This window comes from Microtus ochrogaster, linkage group LG2, assembly GCF_000317375.1.
Source record: "Microtus ochrogaster isolate Prairie Vole_2 linkage group LG2, MicOch1.0, whole genome shotgun sequence".
Classification (NCBI taxonomy): domain Eukaryota; kingdom Metazoa; phylum Chordata; class Mammalia; order Rodentia; family Cricetidae; genus Microtus; species Microtus ochrogaster.
The window spans coordinates 47,459,964-47,476,233 of NC_022028.1; the positions used below are offsets into that span (position 1 = coordinate 47,459,964).

Sequence of the window (16,270 nt, forward strand, 5' to 3'; positions counted from 1 at the left end):
TTTTTGTTTCTTGGAGACAACAGAAAGTTGGCTCAGCATCCTTTCATGATAAGAGCTCTGGAGGAAGCAGGACTAGAAACGGCAATCTTCAACGTAATAAAAGCTATCTACAGAAGCTGGAGAGACGGCTCAGTGGGTAAGAGCACACACTGCTCTAGCAGAGGACGTGTTCGGTTCCCAGCACCCACACTGATGAGTAACTCACAACTGCCTGTAACTCCAGCTCCAGGGATCTGATGCTCTCTTCTGGAGCCCATGAACACCCACACTCACACATGCACAGGCCTCCTGACACACACACTTCTGAGCACATAGCCAAAGGAAGGGACACCTATGTAGATGTGCTAGTTTTATGTCAGCTTGGTACACGCTAGAGTCAGTCATCTGAGATGAGTCCATCCTGATAACTGATAAAGCAGATTTCAAACCAAAATTAGTAAGATGAGATAAAGAAGGCCACCACATATTAACAAAGAAAGCAATTTATCTAAAATATAACAATTATAAATATATATGTAATAACGCTGGAGCTCCCTATATCATAAAAACAAATACTAGGGGACTTAAAAGATCAGACTGGTCTTTTATATAGCTAATCCAAACTGAAAATCAGCAAAGGACCCTGGGAGTTAAACTACAATACAAGAAATGGACTTAGCAGATGTCCACAGAAGGCCCTCCCCAACAGAAACAATACACATTCTTGTCAGCTAACCATAAAACCAAAGTCAACCACATTCCAGGTCACAGATTGATTCTTGCCAAACACAAACGAATTTAAATAATCACCTGTGTTTTATCAGCTCACAATGCAACAAAAATAGAACTCAACAGCAAGAAAAGCAACAAAGACAGCACAAACACAGGGAGACTGAACAATACACCCGTGAGCAAACAATGGATCGTTGAAGAAAAGAAGAGAAAAGTTAAAAGTTCTTAGGATCAAATGTAAACAAAAGCACAATTTCCCAGAGCATCTGGGATGCAGTGAGGAGGTTCTAAGAGGAAGTGTGCAGCTATGAGTGACTTTAAAAAGTTTTTTTTTAACCAGAATGATCTCAACTAAATAACCCAATGATGCACTTCAAGGCCCTAGGAAAACAAGACCAAAAGCTGTGGACAGTAAGAAACAATAACGATTTCTAGGCAGAAATAAATGAAGTGGAGACACACTCAACACAATCCCTCTGAGAATCTCAATGACGAGCATCCCAGCACTAGAAAAACAATCGGACATTTCATAAGGAAGCAGAAGAGGCTTAGCAAACCTTAGCAGAAAGCAATGCTGAAGGTATCGCAAGAGCGGATCTAAAACAGTACAACAGCCCCATAGTAATAAAAACAGCATGGCTCTCATGTGTTTCTATCCGTGCTGTTATAATAAAAATGCCCTGATAAAACCAACTTAAGGGAGGATGGGCTTGCTCTGGCTCACCTTTCCAGCGGATGGGCCATAGCAAGACTGCAGGAGCTTAGAATAGCTGGTCCCACAAGAAGCAGTTGTGAATGCAAACTGTTGCTCATCTGGAGAAGGGAAAGGGATGTGAGGAAGAGAACAGGAGATGAAAGAACTCAATTAAACAAAACATTGAAAAATATTAGGTATAAGCAAGAAAAACACTAACATAAAGAATAATTTTTGAAAGCATAATAAAGTAACATGACTGAGAAACAGTTCATCAGACTTCTGTTAGGTCAGGACCAGGATGGTGGCTTGATCCAGTATGGTGGCCCAGTATAAGATGTGCGGGTCTAGCTGGTGTGGTTCTGTTAGGCTAGTGTGGCTTATGCATGAATAAGGAGCTGGGCTCTGTAGACCCCAGGGCTCCGGTGGTGAAGCAGGTGATTCAGAGTGGAACTGGGTGTGAGTAGGATATGATCAGTTGGACATGGTTTGCAGTTTCTGGGGTGAGAAGACAGTTCTTCACGGCTCCTCTCAGGGCCTGGTGGCACCTGGCAAAGGTAGGGTCCAGCCTCAGGGGACTCCCAGCCTGAGGCTGGATTATAGTACAAAGCCAGTGCTTTTTCTGTTGGCAAGAAGGAATGAGTTCATATATATAGCCTCTCTGCTCAGCCATGACCAGGCACAAACCCCAGAGCAGTCTCTGCACTCCAGAAATGTCCAACAGGAACAAGAAGATGCAGGTCAGGTCACACATGAGTGGGGACGATCCAGGCGTGCCAGCAAAAGATGCAGGTGGAAGGGAATTCCCTGTGCTCAGCTGGAGGATCTGGGAGCACAAAGCTCCGCAGCACGGGGAAAATTAATAACCCACTCACCCTGCCAACAGGAAAAATAATAACAGAACACATGATTTTCTCAACAGGCCCCAGAGCAGAATTCAGTGAAAGTCCACATCGCTGTGTGATAAAAACGCTCTGCAATTAGGAATAACAGGTTTCGTCGCTCTTCTGATGGAGGACGGTTTAAGTGCAAACGCCTACACGGTACCTGGGAGAGTGTGCGGATTTGCCCTAAGAACACATGTATGCATTCCCATGGACAGGCACACACATGCTGCAACACACCACAAGGCTCTGTCCTTAGGACGGTGTACCGTACACACACACATGCACACGCGCACACATGCACACACATGCACATACGCACACACACACACACATGCATAAACACACACTTCCATTTAGGTGCTACTGTTTGACAGGTTATTGCCCTGAGGATTCCAGAAAGCCTCGAGACTTCACGTTGGGTTAAGGTCCAACATGCTGATGAGGCAGGAATGTCTGAAGGGAAAAGAGGAAAGACAGTCAAGCAAGCCTAGCCCCGGCTCAAGAAACCTCAGTGAACGACCTTCATGTGAACAGCCAGCAGAGTCCTGGCTTGGACTCCATGAAGAATACAGGCTGACTGTTTTCCCTTAGCCAGCTCTAGGCACAGTGACACCGTTAGCAGGAGCCATAGCAATGAACAGTGACTCAGACGGATTAGACAGACACGATACCTTAGACATCCTGGTGACTCTGTTCTATCCGTCTGTCCACTGTCCAGTGCCAGCATATGCCTCCCAGGTGATCTGCCTATACCTCATGCCCAGATGGTCACAGCCCAGGGGCTTTGGGCCAAGTTTACTATAAAAATACATTTCGCCACAGAGATCCCTTGTCCTACAGAAATGCAGGACATGGAGGTAGAGGCACTGGTCTTGAAAGGTGTCTCTGTTCTCAGGGGTCCAGGGACACTCTTGCGGGGGAGCACAAGGGACCCACATAGCCAGAAAAGGATGCGAAGAATATCACTGGGCAGCAGGAAAGGCTCCTGGATGAGGTCGCCTTGGAGGACTTCAGGAGGAAAAGGAAGCTAGATAGTGACCCTGTAGTCACAGACCCTCACAGGGACAAACCTCAGCAACGCACAGGAACACCTAGAGTCAGGTTGCAGGCCTTAAAGAATGGGGGGGGGGGAGAAGCACCTGAACGTTGCTGAGAGGCCTAGGCCCAGACAGCTCCTTTGCATACCCATCCCTGCCTGACTCCTCAGGCGACAGGCTGGGTAGACACTGACCTTTCTCAGAGCTGAGCGCAGAGGGCTCCCTACCCAAGTCACCCAGCTGCTAGGCACACTCACCATCCTCAGTTCCTGAATTAATGTCTCAATCTGGACATTCATCCCTGGGACCCTCACCATGGGCAGGTCTGACCAGTCTGGGCCATCTCAGCGGTACCCGAAGGTACTGCTCACTGGGTTCTTTGCTGCCACTACTGCCTGGTGAGGACAACTAGGGCTGGTATCCCTGGGGCCCAGAGAACTGAGCGATGGACCTGGACTGGATGCTGATTTTCATGTCTCTGCACTATAGAGGTGGACATTTGGGCCCTGGAACCACACCAGGGCCCACAGTGACTGATACTGACCAGCAGTGATGATCAACCCAAAGGATTGGGGCTTCCAAGGCCCCTCCCACAAATGCCTCCTCCTGTAGCCCTAAGATGGCATCTTCATCTCTGGATGCCCTGGTAGTCAGAGGAAGTGCAGCGGTCTCTGGCTGAGAAGCAGGGCGTGAGCAGCTGAGTCCTTATTGGAGGCTGGGACATCTAAATGGAACCATCTTCTCTATGCCCTACTCAGGGGACCTCATGGCCTCTACAGCTAGAACTTAGCAGATGGAAGAGACACTGGGGTCTCAGGGAGCCCATGGTGGGGGGGCTTGAACTGGCCCTTAGTGCTCCTGCCTCTCCTCTAGCACAGCTTACCCCAATCCAGCAATCCTGGCTAGCTGTGTCCTGGTCAGGCCAGTCCTGAGCTCCAGAACCCCCAAACAGGAGAGCTCAACCTGTCTTCCTCTTTTTTTCCACATTAGGTGTATGGAAGCCTCGAAGCTGCCTGGCAGTCTCTGCGAACCTGAGAACAGAGACAAACACAGAGACTCCTGACCTGGGCAGATGTCAGGCCTAGATCAGCTTGGACAAATTGCACCCCTTGTGTCTGGGAGGCCATCACTGAGCCCCCATGATGAGCCACTTGTTCCTCCAGACTAGCAGACACCTCATGGGGGAGTCTGCTCTGGAACTGCTAAGGTACCCCCATTCCAGGGCCAAGAGCCCAACAGCACCAGGTTTCAAGGTTCAGAAGGGTTAGACCAGCTCCCCATGCATCCCCTTTGGATATTGTTTGTGTTGCCTTGGAGCTGGTATGTCTACCATGCAACCCTTGGCCTGGCCAAGTGCAGCTTGCCTTTGGATGTCTGCCCTTCACTGTGGGCCATGAGGGGAAATAGTTCGACAGATAGACAGGCATTTTCCCCATGGCCCCTAGGATTTCCCAGTGAGAGCCACTGTTCCTGCTGGACACTTCCTGCCCCTTTGCCCAGCCAGTCTGTGAACTCAGCAGACCTAAAACACATCTTGCCAGGGGCCAGCTTCCCCACTAGGGCTAGTCAGACCGGAGATTGGGGCTTGTGGTCACATAGTTCAAGGACAGTGGGTGGGGACAACTTCCGAGAACATCTCACACTTAGATGAGGCTTGGGGCTGTGGTCCCCACAAGATCCCCTTCCTTGGATCTCCTGACCACAAGGTGAGCTGAGCTGGAAAGTACAGGATGTAGGTCTGGCTATCAAGGCCAGGTACCCTGGGACCCTAACTTCACCCCCTATCCAGAGTCCCCACTTTCAGCTGTGGTTTCTTCTTCTACCTGACTACCACACAGTACCTGAGGCGTCTTTCATCCCGCCCCCTCACTTCCCATGACATCAGCAAGCACAGGAGTCAGACGGGGTGTCCCTGAAGGCTCTTTAAAATCCACAAGTCAGGAAATCGGGTTCCTGTGGTGGACATGGACCTGGCCAGCACCTCATCTGTCTTCTGAGCTATGGATTGGTGACATTCAGTGCCCCTGGCTCAAGGGAACAGTTCCTTCCTAGCATCTAGAACATGACTTACCTCAGGGGTGATAATTTAGAGTCCCCTGAGCACTGACAAGCCCAGGCCCACAGTCTTCTGGTTGTCTATGGCCAAGGACAAGTCCCATGGTAGACTTGGTACCTTCTGGCCACAGCAGAGGACAGGGTGGTCTCTGCGGGTAGGACATCCTTCTCCTTGGCTCTCCCACTGACCCAGCCACCCTCAGTCTGGGAAGCGTATTTAGCTCAGCTTTGGCAGTGCAGGACAGGTGGACACTGCCGGGGGACCTCTGGGAAAGCTTTTACAAGGGACCATAGTAACACTCCCTGTCCCTTTACCAGCTCCCTCTACCCAGTTCCTTCCTGCCTAGAGAAAATGGGACTATGATGGCCTGGGCTTTTGCATCTGCTTCAGCATGACAAGAACGGGACTGACATCTAGGCTGCGGGCGACTGGGCAACCCTCCAGATTTCTCATTGACAGGAGCCCACACTGCGTTTGGGGCACCAGATTTATGCGTGGGTTTCAAGCAGCTCACAGCAAAGACTGGTAGGTGACCAATGAAATCTTTTGCTTCCTTGAAATTCCTAGATGGACTACATCTCAGCCTGCTTACAATTCAAATACCACAGGCCACTGTCTTGTCCCTAGGCAGCCTAGAGCCTGTCCCTGAGCCTCTAGAAAGAACAGCACAGGGCCCAGGCTCTGGTCAACCACTTGCCCTCCTGCCCAGGATCGCAGAGAAGCTGCTCGGCCTCCTTGTTCAAGTTTTCCTCCCTATCTCCCAGACTGCCCTGGAACTGGGTTTCATGAGGGGCTTGTTCACACCCAGACAACATGGAGAGGTGAAGCTAGGCATATGGTGAAATGAACGGGAGAGTTAGAGACTCCACAGACACAGAGGAGGAGCAGGCCCTGAGGACAGGCAAAAGGTACAGGGGCTGGTGACTGAACCACAGGCCATGTGCGGAGCCACTCCAAAGGGAAGCTAAGCTGCTCCTTCCTGCAGGCCTGACCTGTGCCTGTGTTCCTGATGGGAAACCAGAAGCCAAGAGGAGGACTTCGGGTGTGGGAGGGGCTCTGCTAGTCAGAAACTTCACTCGGGAACTTCTCCCGAGGTTTCCTTGTTCTGAGAAGAGGCCCCTTCAAGTTACCCTGCTAGGACACAGCATATAGTCACTTCATGGGGAAAGACGGGACCACAGGGTCCTGGTGTGCGACTCCTTCCTGATACACGTGTGGCTCAATTACCAACCCAAGGCCTCAAGGTTGAGCACTGCTTCAAGACACTGAAGGGAGGACTGGAGGGCCTTGTGGAAGAGCAGAGCTCTCTGGGGTCCTAGACATTTAGTGCTCACCCAGTCCTATTGCAACTGGGGACAGAGTCCACACCACCTCCAGGCAACAGCCTGTCTACAGACTCAGAACAGAGAAGAGCAGGGGCCTGGCGCTCCCGATCCAGTAGCCAATCTCCAACACACACTCATCCATCACCAGGAGCTTTCTCCCCACTAGACTAGAGCAATGTCCCGAGGATGGCCACACACTGACACAGATATTTCCCACAACCTACATGCTTGCCTATCTGTACCTGAGTGTGTACCCAGTGTGCATGGTGTGAGCAGGTGTACCTGTGTGTGGAGCTGTCCAATCCCTGACCCGGCAGTAGGCTGAGCTGCTTGGGGGCAGAGCTGTCCCTATGGCATCAAGGGCTTTGCTACCTTTGGCTCTCACACATCGGAACCTTGGATGTCAGGTTGAGTAAGGGGTGGGAGAGCTGAAGGGAAGGGCATCACCTGGCCGAGAAGGGGGCTCAGCACTCAGGCTGGGTGGGTCAGGAGGGAGGCTTTCCCCCACAGACCTGTTTCCCCCTGCTGCGGCCTTCTCCTTCAGATAAGTCTGGACTACAGGGACAAGGAGGTCACTTGTACTCCAGAGGCATGACAGACACTCCTTGGCCTCTGTGTCCGTGAGACTATGAAGAAGCAATTAGATTCGGGAATTCAATTGTCAGTTTTAAAAAACCAGTTTGCTAGAAGTGGCTAACTCTTTCAAAGTTGTAGCATTCTTAATCTTGAGGGGGACTGAATCCATACCATGATGACCCTCAAACTGTGCTAGCCCACATTAGATTCGGAAGAAAAACACATTTGAACTGGGGCTCTACTTAAAAAAAAAAAAAAAAAAAAAAAGGTAGATAGGAGCTGGGGATTCGCACAGTGGTAAAGAGCCCTGGCTGATCTCACACTCACAGAGGACCCGTTCAATTCCCAGCATCCACATGGTGGCTTACAACCATCCATATCTCTAGATCCAGGGGATCCAACACTCTCTTCTGCACTCCACAGGCACCAAGTACACACATGATACAGATATACATGCAGGCAAAACACCCATCCACTTAAAATAAAAATATATGTTTGGAAAAAAAAATAAGGTAGATAATCTCAGGGCCAGGGCTCAGGCCAGACACCCAAGAATGACTTCAAAGAGGATGCGGGGGCTGGCCTGCTATCGCCACAGCCAGCTGGCTCTACGACATCCTGGAAGCACGCTCTGATAGTGCTCCCTGGAAACAGGCCATGGGGGTGGCTGAGAACCGGGAGGAAGGCTGGGGCCCTCCCTGCCCACAGCTGCCAGGCCATGTTCAGGAGCCACATATAGACAAGGCCTGGGCAGCAGCCAGCACTTCCCAGTGTCTCAGGGTGATGTTATCGCTGTTCAGGGAACATTCCAGAAGAAACGAGCCTGGTGTTTATTCAACACTTGGCTTCTAAGCAGCACAGAAGCCTGTGGAGTGTCGGTCTGGGCTGCTGCACAGCCTGGGAGCCACGCATAAGCCTGTGTCTCACACATCCCAGCACCCTCCATTCAGGTCGAGCCTCCTGGAGTCCCGTCCTTCACCTAACTTAACCAAATGAAGTCTATGGGTGCCCTCAGCCCAGGCAGAAAAGGGGGGCTCCTGAGCAGAGGGAGGCAGTGAGCAGTTTGAAAGATGAGATGCCCTCCACCCATTTTTCCCATCATTCATTCATCCAATGACAGGGCACATAAAGCGCCCTCTACCCACCGTCCATGGCTTCTGGCCTGTGGGAAAAGAAACAGCTAGTATAAGACAAAGGGATACAGCATAGGCGTACGTACAGCAAGCCATGGACGGAAGACCTGGCCACAGCTGCACCCGCAGACTCCCCCGGGCCCCTGGCTCTCCAGCATCACTGTCTCCTTACCTCCCAACCCAGTAGGGTTCCAAGGACTGCTCATCTCAGAGAAATACTAAAAACCGAGGTGCCTAGAGAAACTGCACTCCCAGAAGAGTCAAGGGTCGGCAAATTTGAAAATGGAGTCAGGTGGGACACGCCTGTGGTGCCATCGCTTGGTAGACTGAGGCAGGAGGCCAGCCTGTGCTACGTAGCAACTCTGTCTCAACAACTATGGTCAGAGCAGAGAGCCCTAAATCAAGGGACTGTTCTGAGTGCAGGCAGGCTCACACTCTCCCCTCCCCTCCCCATGACTCCCAAATCCTGGGACCAGAGCAGAAAGAGAAGCAGTGTGGGACAGGGCTGTGAGCATTTGGTCTCCAAATGGTTTCACTATGCTACCCAGCTGGTATAAGGCTCCTGCCACACCACTGTGTGGTCACGCCAACCTGATTCTATACTCTCAGAGCAGAACCAAGTCCTGTGACGTCCTAGTCACCCAAGACTCCAAGCCTGTTGGAGCAGGGGAGACCAGGATGGGGTACTCGGGGTGCTCCATGCATTCTGATTGTCATACAAACCGAAGTAATCTATAATTTATTCTGGCACACAAGGGTAAGCTGTGTGGTCTGCCCAGGATCAGGGAATCCTGCTTTAGCAAGTCCAGGTCACACTGCAGTATGGCTCGTGTCTGGCAGGCTTCTGAGAGATGAGGTCCCTCAGTGTCCCAATCACCAGGACCTATGACGGCCTCCCTCCCAACTACCATACACACCCTAGTAAGGATGGGGCAGGCAGGTCCAGTCCTGCTTAGGACAGAGGAAACCCCATGACCAGGGTCTGGGCTCAAGGGGATACTGCTTAGTTGGGAGTCCCTTACTCTGGGGCCACCGACTTTTCTTCCTGTGCTGGGCATGTTTTGCTGACAAAGTACCTGAGAATGGACTTACGAGGAAAGGTCTGTCCGTGGTGGCTTGTCCTAATGGTGGTGAAGTCACAGCAGGCCTGCTCAGTTTGTGTGACTGAAAATCCAAGAGGGTCCCAATGCACAATGCACAGTGTACAAGGTTACACTCAGAAGGATCTAGATTCACGGGGCCCCGCTTCCTCCCAATACAGCCACCAGCTTCAACAGAGGGTCTCTGGGGACAGTCACGGTAGCATCCCCACAGCCGCCTGTACCTGCTTAGCACAAAATCACCTTCAGAGATGTACTCCAGCTGCCTCCGGCTGCCTCCTGCCCCCACTGTCCAACTACCCTGACCCTACCTTGGTGGCCGGGGTATCCTAAGTTGAGTGTAGCTGGAGAAGCCAGGCTCCACCTCAGGGGCTAAGGCACCGCTGTCCCTCAGGGTCATTTCATCTGCTATGTCACTTTCAAATCAGCAAGAAAACCAGGGAACTGTTTGTTTTCACAGAAATGTATTGCCATGTAATTCGTTCTATACAGATTAGGAGATACAAAAACAGCAAACTCCCATCACCACGCAGAGAACCACTTTCTTGGGATCTGCCTTCTGCGTCCATCCATACGAGAGCACATGCTTTGCCTGAAGTAAAATAGGGTAACCACAGCCGACAAACCCCTACCTGCTCAGTGTTCAGTCTCTGGCCAGCTGAGTGCCACTCTGCTCTCACACACCGTCACCTCGGGCCACTCCTTTGCAGCGATTCTGAGGCAGTCCCAGTGATCTGCTTGACTTCTCTCCTGCTCAGTCCATGCATGTGTCCTCTGCTGGACTGACCCTGACCTGCTGCAACGGTCCTATACATGAAGTTGGCCTGTGGAATGCTCTCCCAGGTAGGACCCTGAAGGGTGGCCCTAGGTTATTGTAGTAGGCATCGTGAAAATGCATTAGCAACCATGGCCAGACTGGGGTCACTTCAAGTCGTATCCCAGAACCTCAGTACGCAGAGCGTTTAGACATGAAACCATGTAAGTGGTACCAGCCACACAGAACAGCACTTGCACCGCTGGCAGGTTAAGGCACACAAGGTTTCTCTTCAGGAGTCCCTAGTCCCCAGCAGCAAGGCAGCTCCAGGGTCTCAGCGGATGGCTGAAATGGGAAATGGCCTTTGATGAAAGGAACTTGAGTCTGTGACCAGGCCTGGCCACGCTTTTTTTTTTTTTTTTTAATTAATTAATTTGTTTGTTTTTGAGAGAGTGCAGCCCTGACTGTTCTGGAACTTGCTCTGTGTACCTTGCTGGCCTTGAACTCAGAGTTCTGTCTGACTCTGCCACACCCAGTTTAGATTTATTCTCTCTTACCTACTTCCATTCACCAAGGCCCTATGATGTCCATACCAGGACTGGGGTCCTCATCTGCTCTGCCCAGGCTCCACGGCTGCTGGTCCTCACTGTTCATTGTAGTAAAAGGCAGCGAGGATCTTGGGCCACAAAAAGGTGTGGCCTGGGCGAAGGCAGACGATGTGAGGAGCAAGGTGGCCAGCTGGGCTGCCCTGTTGGGGAGGAGTGCCAAGGTCTCACACTGGTGAAGCCCCTGCAAATCTACACATGAGCAATCACCCAACTTCCCCGCCACCACCACTAGTGGGGGACCCTGGGCTTGTTCTGCAGATACCCAGGACAGCTGTCCCAGAGTCAGGTCAGTGCCGGAAATCCAGGATTGGCTGGTTCTCAGTGGGAGGTGAAGCCACAGAAGGCTCCAGGCTACGGAAGGACAGGCCACAGAAGGCTCCAGGCCACAGAAGGCTCTAGGCCATGGAAGGCTCTAGGCCATGGAAGCACAGGCCACAGAAGGCTCCAGACCACAGGTCACTTTATTTGTCCAGCAGCTCTTCCTTCCCCTTCCTAGGTCTCAAGACTGATCAGGCGGCCACGTAGATACAGGACAGAATTCAAGAGCTGCTGGCACCTCTACCCACATGAGTCCCCGGATCTCACAGCACACACTGTCCTGGTTAGAGCTGGTCGCCACCTTCCAGCTGCATCTGGTGGGCCAGCTGCCGCCCGATGGCCAGCAGGGGACTGGCTCTGTAGGATGGACTGGCCAGCAGCTCCCGAAACCGGGTCCTTTCTTCCTCACTGAAAGAATGGAAAGCAGAGGTTAGCACAGGAAGAACAAGAACTCTCAGGACCCACGCGACAGGCCCGAGCCTAAGACTAGAGCAGACAGCAGGGGCCCAGAAGAAGCACAAAGCGCATACAGGGCCACAGGGCAAAGGCACAGGGGCTGCTGAGTGCACATCAACCACGGATGGGGTCACCTTACCAGTAGGTCTAAGAGGAATGTGCTAGGGGCTGCTGCCAAGGCAGGAGCTGACAAGTGGGGAGCAGAGGCAGCTCACGTGCCCTGAAGACAGCCTTATATAAGAGGTGCCTTTCCCCCCAAATAATCCCAAAATAGATGTGCACTGGAGAGCGCTGAGCCATGGGGCAGTGACACAGCGATGCGCACAGGCAACTCCGGGGCCCAGCTTCCTTCATGACCCTGACCTCTTAGATACGCCAGAGCCTTGGCTGCCAGGTTCTCTCGTCCTTTCTGGCTGCCAGGTTCTCTCGTCCTTTCTCTCGCCTAGCAGTCACCTGCAGCAGAACCTGGAGACACAAGCCACCAGCCTGTGTTGCTTCTGAATGTGATGTCAGTCAACAAAGGTGTGGTGGTTTGACTGATAATGGCCCCAGAGGCTCGTGTTTGAATTTTTGGTGGAACTATCTGGGAAAGATCAGGAGCTGTGGCCTTGCTGGAGGAGGTGTGTCACTGGGGGTAGGCTTTGAGGTTTCAAAGTCCACACCAGGCCCAGTTTCTTTTCCTGTAAAGCTCTCTGCTGCTGTCCCAGCACCATGCCTGTCTGCTTCCCACCCTGAGGAGCATGGACTAAGCCTAGAAAACTGCAAGCCAGCCCCCAGTTAGAAGCTTTCTTTCATGAGTCACCTTGGTCATGGTGGCTCTTCACAGCAACAGAAGAAGCTGTGGGGACAAGGCCCCTTCCAGCAGGTAGAGCTACTGTTCATCCCAGCCATGGTGCAGAGGGAGCTGCCCTGGTCCAGGCTGGGCTATAGGAGAGGCTCCGGGAAGAGCAACTGCCAGAGAGCAGTAAGGTGGATGCTCACTCAGCAGAACTGTTTGCACTAGCTGCCCTCAGACAAAGCTGCTGAGAAAGACACACAGAGGTCTGCAAGGAGCCAAGGAAGACAGATTGAGAGGTGTGGCGGAGAGATGGGGAAGCCTGAAGGCACGATGGTGCTCTGAGGCTGAGGACTGCGAATCAGTCTGCAGGACAGGAATGAGGCTAGCTGGGCCTACTGCCTGGGCCTGGAACGCTAGCTGCTCAGAAGGCGGGCACAAGAGGACAGCAACTTCAAGGCCTGCCTTGGTCAGAGAGAGCAAGTTCAAGACCAGCCTGGGTAACTTAGTAAGAACTATCTCAAAAACATGAGCAGGGCAGTGGTGGCACACACCTTTATTACAGTACTCGGGAGGCAGAGGCAGGCAGATCTCTGTGAGGTCGAGGCCAGCCTGGTCTACAAGGGCTAGTTCCAGGACATGCTCCAAAACTACAAAGAAATCCTGTCTTGATTTAAAAAAAAAAAACAGCCGGGAGGTGGTGGCGCACGCCTTTAATCCCAGCACTTGGGAGGCAGAGGCATGCGGATCTTAGTGAGTTCGAGACCAGCCTGGTCTACAAGAGCTAGTTCCAGGACAGGCTCCAAAACAGAGAAACCCTGTCTCAAAAAACCAAAAAAAAAAAAAAAAAGGCTTTAACCTACACAATGAAAGGACATGAAGAATGAAGAGCTTCGGGAAAAATTGACACAGAGCACTCAACACTACTGAATAACAGAGGTTCTATACATAGACAAGGAAAAAAAAAACCCATCATTTTGGAAGCAAAAACAACAAATAAACAAAAAAAAAAAAATATGTGGGTGTGAGATTCAGGCTGCCTCAGATTCCCCTAAAGCCAGCACACCACTGCAGCCAAGTCTGCAGAGGCTAAAAAACGAGCCAAGAATCTCCTGGCCACGCTCACATCTTAGTACAATGTCAGTCAGCCAACAGGACAATACCGCCAATGGGACAAGGTATGGGATTGTGTGTGTCTAACCCACGGTAAGCACGTGTCCGAGCCACCATTCCAGAGGCTCAGGGAAGGGAAAGCTCATACACAGAAGCTGTCATCACTCCCTGGAAGCGTTCCAGATGGGCGCCCAAGGCCTACTACAGGACAGCAAAGTTCTTGGTCCCAGCAATGTCTCCCATCTGGAATCAGAAGCCAAACCAGGACAGAGAAGAGGGTTAGAGGCTCAGGGTGAGGTGGCTGGGGTGTAGATGAGGAGATCAGGAAGAAGGTGGGTAGGGTTGTACTCACAGGAGCTGCTGTCTCTGGGCTGTACTCATCCGGCTAAGCTCCACTGGCCTGGGCTTGCTGGTCACCCTCCTGTGGACACAGAGAATAAAGTCAGTCTGAACCACATTTCACTAGGAAATCTGTCTCTGTGGCTCCCCTGCACACTGGCTGTGGATCTAGATGAGCTGTGGCACCTGGGTCCCATAACTAGAGTTGACAACCACAGTATCCAAAGTCTTGTCTTACTCTCTAAGGTTCCCGTGTGATACAGAAAGACATCACCCTAGGAAAACACATCACATCTGTACCCTGAGTCTGCCACTGCCCATCCTGAATGCAGGTGCCTTCTAGGCAACAGCCTGCCCTGGGCCCTTTACTCCACTACCCTTAAAAACACATCGCACTTCCTGACAAGACACAGGTACCTGACATCTGTCCCCTCACTTCTGATGAGAGAAGAGAGAGCTCTGCTACCAGAGGTCTGCGACAACTGCCATTCCAACGTGACCTTAGGAGCCAGACACAAACCCCGTGCCTGCCCCACTGATGTTGAAGTGCACTGAGGGACTTTCTGGGCCAAGAGAGTTTTGCCTGCTGACCACCAGACGAGGGTACCCTGAAGAGATTCTTGGGGTCTTCTGAGCCACCACACTGGGTCTGACATGGGGGGTTAGTCTGCGAGTCTGGGGCTCAGTGCCAGGCAGCAATCTCCTAAGGTCGACTCTGATGGCTCCAGCCATGCCAGGAGCATTCTTGCAGGTCCCCGGGATGGATTCAGTCTTTGGAATCTCTGCCCAGCAATGGCAGAGAGGACAATCCCAGAGCCCACCACCTGACAAGATGATTTCAGAGATGCCATGTTGAGCGAGTGAGGTCCTGGGCGGGAGAAGCCCTGGGCGGGAGGCAGCAGAGGGAGGGCAAAAAGCACCGTGCCCTGGACCAATATCTAATCTAGACTCCGGAGCAGCAGACCTGAGCTCCTAGTCAAGCTCCTTTTCAAATATGAATGCACAACACTTCTGTCTTCTCGGGGCTCCTCACATCCTGGTCTCTGGTCCCTAGTCGGTTAGGATGGTGACCTCATGCCTGTTTGTTAGTCCTCCCAGAGGCCCCAGAATCCACCATGGTATGAGAAGATATACCTAAGAAGTGGAGGCCAAGGCCTCCAGCCAGCCCGGACAGAAACACTGGCTCAGGTGACCTAGCTAGGGAGCTCCCTCATACTGGCTGTAAAAATGCAGTCTGGGGCTTCTCTGAGGACGGTGGCTGCAGCCCAGGTCTCATAGACCTCTATGCAGAGGCAGAGTGATCCTGAACTCAGACACTGGGAGCAAGAACACAGCCTAACTAACCCTATGAAGTTCTTCCACAGACAGATAGACGGGGGACTTCCTAGAACACAGCCTAACTAACCCTGTGAAGTTCTTCCACAGACAGACGGGGGACTTCCTAGAGCACAGCCCCATATGGTGTTTCATAACTGAAAAATTTAAAACTAGTAAATCTCCAAACATACAACAGCTAAAAATAGATTCAGAACCAAAGGCAAAATGAATCCAGGATGTTTTTGGCAGAGTTTGCCTGAGTTGCATCATGCACCTTTACTGCAGCCTTGGTCCTGAATGCTCCCAGCATGCAGTGCCAACCAGCAGTGGCTGACCTGTCAGCTCGGAATAAGGCTGTTAACACACGAGAGCAGTGGCAATGTAAGGTTTCTGGCTCTCAGAGAAGCATCGTGGTCAGCTGGGGAAACAAAGGCTTGTAATGTGTCCCTGTCAGTATCAAGTCAGGGTGTCTCTGTGCTGCATTTATAGAATCCTTGATTTAAAAATTTCTGTTTCACAACCTAGATGTCCCTCAACCAAGGAAAGGATAAAGAAAATGTGGCACATTTACACATGGAGTAATTCTCAGCTGAAAAAAAAAAAACAAACAGGAAATTTGAAGGCAAATGAATAGAACTAGAAAAAAAATCATCCTGAGTAACATAGCCCAGACCAAGAAAGACAAGTGTGGCATATCCTCACTCACAAGTGGACAGCAGCTATAAAATAAAGGATAACTATACCATAATCCACAGCCCCAGAGAGGGTCCAAGGGAGGACCCGTGAATCTCCCTGGGAAGAGGAAATTTTTTTGAGTGAACTAAGGGTGAGCAGGGATGGGAACATGAGCGATCAGGTTGGAGGGGGTTACAGAGGGGGAAAAGTACTGGAACAGACTACTGGAAAGGAGGAGGGTATCTTGAGGCCAGGTAAAAACCTGGCATAAGGGAACCTCCCAGGAATCCACAAGGATGACCGCAGCTAAGACTCCTAGCAATAGATGATATGTAGCCTGAACTGGCCATCTCCTGTGACCAAACATCAAACAACTGATGCGAACAGATGCAGATC

At 51.5% G+C, this 16,270-nt stretch overlaps 1 protein-coding gene across 1 annotated transcript in view; it reads right to left on the bottom strand.

The window, feature by feature from the left end:
• Positions 1-9,975: 9,975 nt before the first annotated feature.
• Fam207a (family with sequence similarity 207 member A) overlaps positions 9,976-16,270 on the bottom strand; it is a 32,895-nt gene continuing 26,600 nt past the window's right edge. The window contains exons 5-6 of the mRNA XM_005360245.2: positions 13,896-13,964; positions 9,976-11,607 (exon numbers count right to left, since the gene is read on the bottom strand). Of these exons, the coding sequence (XP_005360302.1) occupies positions 11,484-11,607; positions 13,896-13,964 (193 nt within the window). The 3' untranslated portion in view covers positions 9,976-11,483. The remainder of the gene's footprint in view (positions 11,608-13,895; positions 13,965-16,270) is intronic.